General features: G+C 40.2%; 1 protein-coding gene across 1 annotated transcript in view; it reads right to left on the bottom strand.

The window, feature by feature from the left end:
• Nucleotides 1–2,120: 2,120 nt before the first annotated feature.
• The window catches only part of rbm18 (RNA binding motif protein 18), a 28,158-nt gene continuing 20,598 nt past the window's right edge, over nt 2,121–9,680 (bottom strand). The window contains exons 4-6 of the mRNA XM_052037052.1: nt 8,616–8,702; nt 6,996–7,081; nt 2,121–4,820 (exon numbers count right to left, since the gene is read on the bottom strand). Of these exons, the coding sequence (XP_051893012.1) occupies nt 4,649–4,820; nt 6,996–7,081; nt 8,616–8,702 (345 nt within the window). The 3' untranslated portion in view covers nt 2,121–4,648. The remainder of the gene's footprint in view (nt 4,821–6,995; nt 7,082–8,615; nt 8,703–9,680) is intronic.

The raw sequence follows: 9,680 nt of genomic DNA, 5'->3' as shown, positions 1-9,680 counted from the left end.
ATGGTGTACGGAACAAGCTGCGGAGATGGATACAATTATAATGTTTAAAAGACATTTGGACAGGTACATGGATAGGAAAGGTTTAGAGGGATACAGGCCAAAGGCTGGCAGCTGGGACTAGCTCTGGTAGACAACTTGCTTAGCAGGAACAAGTTGGGGTGAAGGGCTTGTTTCTGTGCTGTGTAATTCTATGACTATAAAATGACTGCATAGCAAGGGGGAAGTATCCATCAGTTCCCACACATGGGCAAAGGTTAAGTACCATCTCTGAACTCAGCATGAAGCAGCACCTCATGTGAAGGGCTGTCCACACCAGGCATTTGTTTTCCATAGTGTCCTCTCCAAGGTGTCAGCTTCAGAAGGCCGTGGCTTCCCGATCCACCTTACGGACAGGAGCAGAATTTATGATCTGTCAGAGTCCTGAAGGAGTTGCATGTTGACTAAACCTAGGCCACTATTTCAAAGGTCATCTGTTAATCACTTGTCAGGCAATGCTCTCTCAACACACTGTTTGGCTGAGATTGTTGTTTAAGAGACTTTCCATAGCATAAATTGGTTGCCAAATTTCCCACACCAGCTGTAGCAGGCTTTGAGCCAGCCTTAAATTACTTTGTTCTTATGTACTCATTTACTGAGAATGCTGGCAAATTCACCCTAACTTTCGTCGGGAACTTTCCACCATGAATACTTCTTACCCAAGTACCAAGGCAGCAACAACTAGCTAGCATCTCACATATTCCTGTGATAATTTTTAAACCTGTCCTATTCACATTGATCCTCTTGATGACCTCCTCAAAAATCAGAATTTCATTGTTTTTCAGCCAGGCATAATTGAACGCAAAACAGTCACTGCTCTCACAAATGAGCAGCAATTTTTCTGTCATAATTTTGTCCTATGGCCAATGAGAACATTTACATAGATTTCAAAGGCACTTTGATCAAACATGTATATTGTCCAGTTTCTTTTGAAAGTTAAAATACCTTACAACATTTTGTCAAAGTCTAAAATCAGGATTATACTGATGAAAAAGCTTTAAAGTTTCATGATAAGAGATAAGAGATAAGATACCTTTATTAGTCACATGTACATCGAAACACACAGTGAAATGCATCTTTTTGCGTAGAGTGTTCTGGGGGCAGCCCACAAGTGTTGCCACACTTCCGGTGCCAACTTAGCATGCCCACAACTTCCTAACTTGTACGTCTTTGGAATGTGGGAGGAAACCCGAACACCGGGAGGAAACCCACACAGACACAGGGAGAATGTACAAACTCCTTACAGACAGTGGCCAGAATTGAACCTAGGTCACTGGCGCTGTAAAGCGTTACGCTAACTGCTACACTACCGTGCCTGTACAGGTTCATTTCTTCACAGGTCTAAACAAATCTCACATGCATTTCAGGTTAATTCCAGGCCACGTTACAAGAAGGCAACATCTATCATCAAAGATCCCTACCATCCGGGCCATGCCATCTTCTCACAGCTAACTTCAGGCAGGAGTTACAGAAGCCTGAAGTCCCACACCACCAGGTTCAAGAACAGCTACTTCCCTTCAACCATTCAGTTCTTGAACCAACCAGCAAAATCCTAAACACTACAGTTTAGCAACACTATGACCGCTTTGCACTATGTTTTCTCTTGCAAAAATTGTGTACAATTTATGTTTAAGTTTTTCTTGTGAATGCTGCTTATCTGATGCTATGTGCCTGTGATGCTGCTGCAGGTAAGTTTTTCATTGCACCTGTGCACACATGGACTTGTGCAGATGACAATAAACTCAACTTTGGCTTTGAAAACAAGTATGCAATTTAAAAACTGTATATTTGCCCAAACTTGGCAGCTTTCTTTGGGTAAAAACCCTATCATGCGCTTTCAAATAAAGAAAAATCTGTAACTTCAAGTCCAACCTGTTAGTGGTATACCAGTTTGACCCACCATTGACCAACATTCCAAAAGGACCTCATTGACTGAGGTGCTTTGAAAAGCCCTGAGGTTATGAATCACACTGTATAAATTCTGTACAGAGCATTTGATTCCTAGAATGATGCCAAATATATTTACAGGTTGGAAAGTAGTAATGCATTAATTCAACCTTTGGTAGGTAAACGAGCAGGCAGAGTTATATAATCAAGAGACATACTTTATTCAGGAGAAATTAAACAGAAATATTTAAAGTTAACTGCATTAACTCTTTCATAATGTTTACCTTTTGAAATACAAAAGTAGCAGCCTCACTCATGAATACATCGTCTGTCGTTATAGTCCAATAACTACACAATTACTTAGCCACCATTTGTTTTGTAAAATATCTCAGATTGAATTGGGAAGATGCGTTGCTGCAATTGGTATGAATCAGATCCATGCACAAGCGTACTTGGACTCATTTAAATACATTTATTTTTTGTTTAAGTTTCAAGAAGATAAAATGGGAAGTACAGAAAAGGAAACTTATTTCACCAGTCACAAAGTGTACAAAAAAAAAGCAACCAATACATTTTGTCCATTCTCTGATTTTGACGATTTGACAGTCTAGTACGGTCAACTGTAAGGTATAAGTAACAAATTTCCCACAAGAAGTGATATTAACATTTTACCATTATTGGGATGGATTAACAGTCTCTATAAAGGGATTAAGTCATAAGACATTCACAAAATATGGTTTCCAACTGAAAGCATGATTTGTTCTCCAGATGAAGCTATATGGTACAAAAGTAGAAACCTAGGGTTAGGTATGGGCCCTTCTCCAGGTTGGACAGGTTTAACAACTGCAATTGGAAATTGTAGAGTCACTTTGGGCCTGATTTGTATACCAAGTACTGGGGGGGAGGAAAGGAAGCAATCTTACCTCTCTGGGTGGTTTGTATTAAAAATAAAGGATCAGCCGGTTCCTGAGACTGAATTAGTGGCTTGGCTAACATATGAAAGGCTCAGTGTTCAAAACATTGTCCATCGTGCTCAAGACATCTGGCTGGCTACATCATAAGATCAGTACTTCAGCCCCCGAAACCTGAAGCAATTTAACTCTGAGGCTGTTTAGAGTGACAGTATCAATTTTTGTAAATATTTACGAATTCATGTTCACACATTGCAATACATGACTAGACTATGCTCATGTTACTCTATGCTAAATATTTTGTTACCAACGGTTTAAACCGTTTTGCGTCCCCCTTGCATGCGAGGAGGAAACCATATCTGATTAGTGGTAAGGTCTATCTTTAACATGCTGCAAGGAATGTCGTGTTCCACCATCCCTAATGACCAAATGCAAGATATTAGACAAGTTTTCACAGTAAGAAAGGGCTTAATCAGGGAACTCACCAGAAAGTCATGGACTCCAGGACAATCCAGGATAGTCAGAGGCTTTTTCCCAGGGCTGAAAATGGTTGCCACAAGAGGTCACAGGTTTAAGGTGCTGGGGAGTAAGTATAGAGGAGATGTCAGGGATAAATTTTTTTTACTCAGAGAGTGGTGAGGGCGTGGAATGGGCTGCCGGCAACGGTGGTGGAGGAGGATATGATAGGGTCTTTTAAGAGATTTTTGGATAGGTACATGGAGCTTAGAAAAATAGAGGGCTATGGGTAAGCCTAGTAATTTCTAAGGTAGGGACATGTTTGGCACAACTTTGTGGGCCGAAGGGCCTGTACTGTTCTGTCAGTTTTCTATGTTTCTAATAAATTTAAAAATATGTACTCATCTGGTCTTAGTACAAATTAATACAATTTATTTTGCTTTTATTTTTAAATATACCCGCCAATCTCAATGCACTTGTAGATTTCATGACATGTGAAAGGAAAAAAAAAGTTGATTCAGGGTGAAGGATGATAAACCAGCTGCACAGGCCGATTCATTACCAATCCCACTGTATTGGTGACCCTGACTTTCCCAAAAACACAGCCAGTCTGAGAAGATTCAATGACAGAAGCTTTGCCATATTTCACACCAACTTGGATTATCACCAATGTGCATTTTGTTAAAAGGAAGTTGTACTTCAGCCACATCACTGGTTAAACTTATCCCGGCACTCAGTTGATGTACAAGCCAAACAGCATTGCCATGTGTATCATATTTGTTGTATCACAGAAAGAAACACACAGCTTAATCTATTTTACCACTTACACTATTTTAAATACAATCAAAATAAAAATAATCAATTCCACGATATTCTTTGATGCCAGATCTACATCTGTGCCGTGATTCTAAAGTCACAACAACACGGAAAGGTGAAGATATCTCCGTGTAATCCAAGGGCTTTTGTGGAAAACTTGCAACTTTACTCACATAAAAAGTGGCAAGATTATGAATGCATCCTCTATGATAAACTTCATAACATCCCCACAGTACAAACTGTTAAATGATATCAGCCAAAATCATCGACATGGAGTTGTAAACAGCATGGTTAAAACAGACACCCAGGTTAGAGAACCAGCTCTCCAGGATGGAGACCTGAAGTTAAGTGGAATTCCTAATCACCACACTGGAATATTATCAACCATATGCTAGAAAGACAAGATAAATTTGTTTTCTTAGAAAAATAAATTATATCATATCAAGTCACTGTCCAGGAATTGGTATCTTTTACGGTGCCACCAATGCCTTTACAAAGTCTGATGAGGAAAATCTGACAGATGAAGGCATCCATCTCGGTCATCATTTGGATTTACGAGGAAACTTAGAATAGGGAGCAGTCCGTGACCTGTTACCCAACACTTTCTCTGTGGGCTTGTTGTACGAGTAAGTCGGGACTCCTTTATATTCCACATCTGGGTTTTCAGCCATCATTTTAAGCTTGGTCTCAATTGCTTTTATTTTTGCACTAATGCTGCAAATGAAAAGAGGACGCTATTAGAACAAGATTAAAGCAAAATAATCTGCATTATATCCTCTGGCTTTGAAAGGTCGGTAGCAAAGTGACTTTCTAAATCAACTAGCTGCCTGTTAACCTAGTAGTGTAATACTTTGTCTGCCAGAATTCAGTAAAATGCATATGTCTAATGTAACATGACTAGAATGAAAGCTTTCCTAAAATGTTTGAAGTTTTAATTCAATACAAAACAATGGAACAACCATCCTGCCAGCAAGGGATATATTTGAGCAGAATATCTAGAATTTGTTTCAAGCAACTATCTGGTAAAATCTTTTAGTAATTGTTTCACATCCTGAAGTAACCTGCATACAGAATTAAATGCATTATACAGTAGTGCCATCAAATGACCAAACTCTATTCAGTAGATGGCACCCATGCTTTCTCTTTTATGGAACACACTTATATTGAGCACTACTGCAGAAAGGATCAGCTTTTCCTGTAACAAATTTAAAATTTGAGCCCTTTACATGGACAAGAACATGCTTGTTGCATGAAGTTTGGATCACCAGTTTAAATTCACTGCATGGGCTCCTACTCCCATCCTCACAGGTTTTGTAGATCAAGCTGGCAATTCCACAGTCATTCTCGTGGAACTGGAGAATTCACACCGAGCCTCAGTCAAAGAAAATTTACCGTGCAGGAGGCAGCCATTCTGTCTGTTGTGTCTGTCACCCATCCTATCCCACCTTTCAGCAGTCATGGCTCTTCGACTAAACACCCAACTGCTATTTAAATGTGGAGGGCTTCTGCCTCCACCGACCATTCAGGCAGCGAGTTCCAGACTCAGAACACAATTAGGGTGAACATGATCTCCCCTATAACACTTCTACTAACTACTTTAAATCTATGCCCCTTGGTTTTTGACTACTCAGCTAAGGCAAACAAGTCCTTCTATTTACGCCGCCTAGGCCTGATTTTATGTTAACAATCAAGTCTCCCCTGATCCTCCTGTTTTAATAGCTTATCCAATCTTTTCCAGTCCTAGCAACAATCACTCCAACAATACAACAGCTTTGCCTTTAAGGTAGTCAATGGTGGGTCTCGAGTTGCTGTAAATGACTACACAAATAATGGAACAGGGTTGTGTCCTCAAGAAGGGCAGGGAGGAGATCTCCCAGTCAATATTTATGTCTCAGAGTCAGAGTCATGCAGCACCAAAACAGACCCTTCAGCCGTGCTGTCTGTGCCAGCTGTCAAATACCCATATATACTAATCACATTTTGCAGCATTCAGCCCTTAGCCTTCTATGCCTTGGTATTTCAATTTCTCATTTAAATACTTCTGAAATCTTTGAGTGGATCTTGGGGAAAGCTTCTCAGATTTCAACCAGCCTCACAGTGGAAAAAAATCCTTCCTGAAATCCCCTCTGAAGCTCCCAGCCTTACCTTAAAACCAATGAAGAGGTTCTCACTATCTATGTCCTCAGCTTTCCAAACGTCCTCAGCCTTCTCCACTCCAAGGAAAACAAACCCAGCCTAACCATAGCGGAAACATTCCATACCAGAGAAGTCCTTCTTCTCTCTACGCTCTCCAGAGTAATCTGAAGGACAGTGCCGGCAGAGGTATAGTGATCAGCTGCAAGCAGAGGTTCTAAATAATAACTACTGAAGCCACCGTAAAAATACATTTTTCTCTACATTTACCACATCCTTGGCATTCCACTGTTCACTCTGGCCAATTACATGCTGCTGAAATACCATCACTTGCAATACGGGCCACAACAGCAGCTAATGAGCAGAGCAAGGGATTCTCAAACAGCAAGGAGACAAATGGGCAGGCAATCACAATCACTGGCTTTAGTAGGGATAAATATCAGCCAAAGCAGTGATCGAGCTTTCAATCCCTTCAGTAAACAGGATCATGGGATCATTCATCAACCTGGAGCAGACTGAGCCTCAATTTAATACCTCACCCAAGAGAACGCATCTCTGCAGCACCCCTTCAGTACTGCACTGAAGTAGCACCCTAGCTGAAGTATCGACAATGAGGCTTCAGCATTCACTCTCCAGAAAATCAAACTTCCAGTGCAGGAAATTAAGCAACCAGAGTATAAAGTGAACACTGAAGCATTTCACGCCTGCAGACTTTACCACCTGTGACTAACTAGTTAACAAAGTTCTCTATGTTACCTTAAGTTGGATTGGGCTGGTTCAGTGCTTGAAGATGGCTCCAGACTTATTGGAAGAATCTTATCATTTTTGTACTGATCATATCTCTGCATAAAAAAACAAGAAACACAGATGATTCACTATTGCTTTGCCAAATCTTCTCCACTCAGTGGACAGAACAGACCTGTTCTCACATATTTGAAAACCAATCAATAAGGCAACAAATGTGTCCAAGCAAAATGCACATCTTGAAGATGTTTATGCCCAGGACATGATATGCTAGGTACCTGAGATGGAAGCTGTAATTTTCAATTTAATGGTTGGTTTTCCTCAGTCAGGATATGAAAGTTAGGGTCCCAGCTCCTAGTCACAGGGCCTCCCACAACAGCATCCTCGCAACTGTTTTACTTGGCTGTGGTTCAAACTTACTTTTAGGCGGAACTTTTGAAATGTGCTGCAGCTGTTAGCTGCTCCTCAACCATGCAGTTTGCCTGAAAATAGCCAGGATCCCCAAAACACACCCCAGGTAAAGGTCACAATTAGAGTACGATACAACATTCCGTATTATTTACGAGAGTACTCAAACAGAAATTAGCATAGCTCGATAAATTAATCAGCTGATGTGACCATTGCAATCAACAACATTCAACGTGACAAAAACAATCTTTGGTTAAAGTTTATTGAAAGGAATAAGAGCTGCAGATTTTATTTCAACACAAAGTTAACCTCTTAAGAGCCAGAACTTATTTAAGCCAAGGACTGGCTGCCCCTTTCATCATTACCCCACCCCACATAAACATATTTCTAACCATTTATATTTCATTGTGACACTTTCCCATGTTCTTACCTCAGGTTTAATGTGAAAATTGATTGCGATAGGTGCTCTTGTTATAATCTAGACAACATGATGCTCTGGTGTCATCAACAATGCTGCCTGAGTGATGGCATATTCTGAAAGACCTGACCATTTCCACACTAATGGCTACGATACCAGTGTGAACCAGGTCACCTGCATCTCTGAACCATTCAGACACAAGTCTTTTAATACCAGGAACAGAAATTCAGTTATCAGACAGAACCAAAGTAATTAGAGTATGTTGCAAGTGTAAAACATTCCCAACAGGATACCAGACCGTTAGTTCAGATTAAATTATCCCCATCTTCTGGGATGATTATTAAAACGACTAGTTGGAACATAGGAACAAGGAAGCTGATTGGCAGCCCACGACTGCTCCACCATTCAGCAGTGACTGTTCTGTAACCTTAACCTACCTTTGCTCTCTATAAAACCTAATTTTGGTTAACAAGTCTATCAAAATTAGCTTCCAACCTAGCACCAACTTCTGTTTGTAAAAGGGAGCTCCAAAGATTGAACATCCTTCATGTATTTTTTAAATCTAAACTTGCAATCTGCAAGAGGAATGAAGAAAAGATCTGGATTGCATAAAGATGCAAGTTGCAGCATTTAATGTGCAAACCATATGGAGCTTTTGTTCGTTCAGCAGGGCAAGGGTTAATGCAACAATCAAATGTTATATTATACCTCAGTTACACAAACCAAGAGACAGATTTCTACATCTCAAACCTGAAAAGAATTTTATTTTTCTGGTAAACTGAGAAAGGTTCAGTGTCAGTATTCACCTTTATCTGTGCGTGTGCCCAACGTACCACTAGTTTCTTAGCGAGAGCAAGTTTCCCATTTAAGCACTGAATAGCTCGCTCAGCTTCCTGGAATCATTAAAAGATAAGGGGAGACTGATGTTAGTGTTTGAATAGGCAACATTTCCTTACAATATATCAATGCTGACTTAGTCATTTGAACAGCAGTGTCAGTCTTGGAGCAATGATAATGGTCTTGCCTCAGACTGAAGACAGAGAGCTAAAAACCCTATTTCAAGTTGAATACATAATCCAGGCTGGCACCTTGGTGCATCACCTTGGAGGGAATGCTGAACTGTCATGGATGCAGTCTTGCAGATGAAATGTTCAGCCTCTCTGCCCTGTCAGGTGGATAGAAAACATCCTTTTGCAGTATCTGAAGAGTTCTCTCAGTACCTGACCAATATTCAATTCTAATCAACTCCTCTATGTTTTGCCATATGCAGACTCTGGTCTACACAAGGTGCCTGCTGCTCGTCCCTATTACAATACCAGTTGTGTTCCATCCTGAGGTCATGAATGACACCTTAGGCACACAAACTCTATCTGATACATGAAGATTTTGTGAGGTCAGAGGGAACTGAAGTCTCGTATAGACACAACTTTTTGTAATCACTCCCTTATGAGAAGGCATGTCACAATTCTAAATGGGAAACACTTTGTAGAGTTGGCTTTACAACAAAAATGCGATGAGAAAATACCATCGCTCTCCCAGCTGATAACCTATTAAATCTGAAAATGTTAAAGTAGTTCAGATTTTCATGGAACTGTAATATCTCAAATGATTCCATGACAGTGTTAACTATTAAATAGCCACCTTAAAAAAGATCCAACTGGAGGCCAAACAAATATGAACTAAAATAAACACCTGATTTTATGTAAGGAAACATAATTATTTAAACTAACACCCATGGCCTTTCTTCAATCATTTTCCATGTGCAGCTGGGTGGAATTTACCTGAAAACTTCCTTCAGAATTGTACATAAACTCAATCTGGACAGGAGAATTTTCATAGATGACCACCTGCAGAGTACTTTTCAGTGCAGC

Source organism: Pristis pectinata, chromosome 23 (genome assembly GCF_009764475.1).
Source record: "Pristis pectinata isolate sPriPec2 chromosome 23, sPriPec2.1.pri, whole genome shotgun sequence".
Lineage (NCBI taxonomy): Eukaryota > Metazoa > Chordata > Chondrichthyes > Rhinopristiformes > Pristidae > Pristis > Pristis pectinata.
This window is presented reverse-complemented; position numbering and strand designations above follow the sequence as displayed.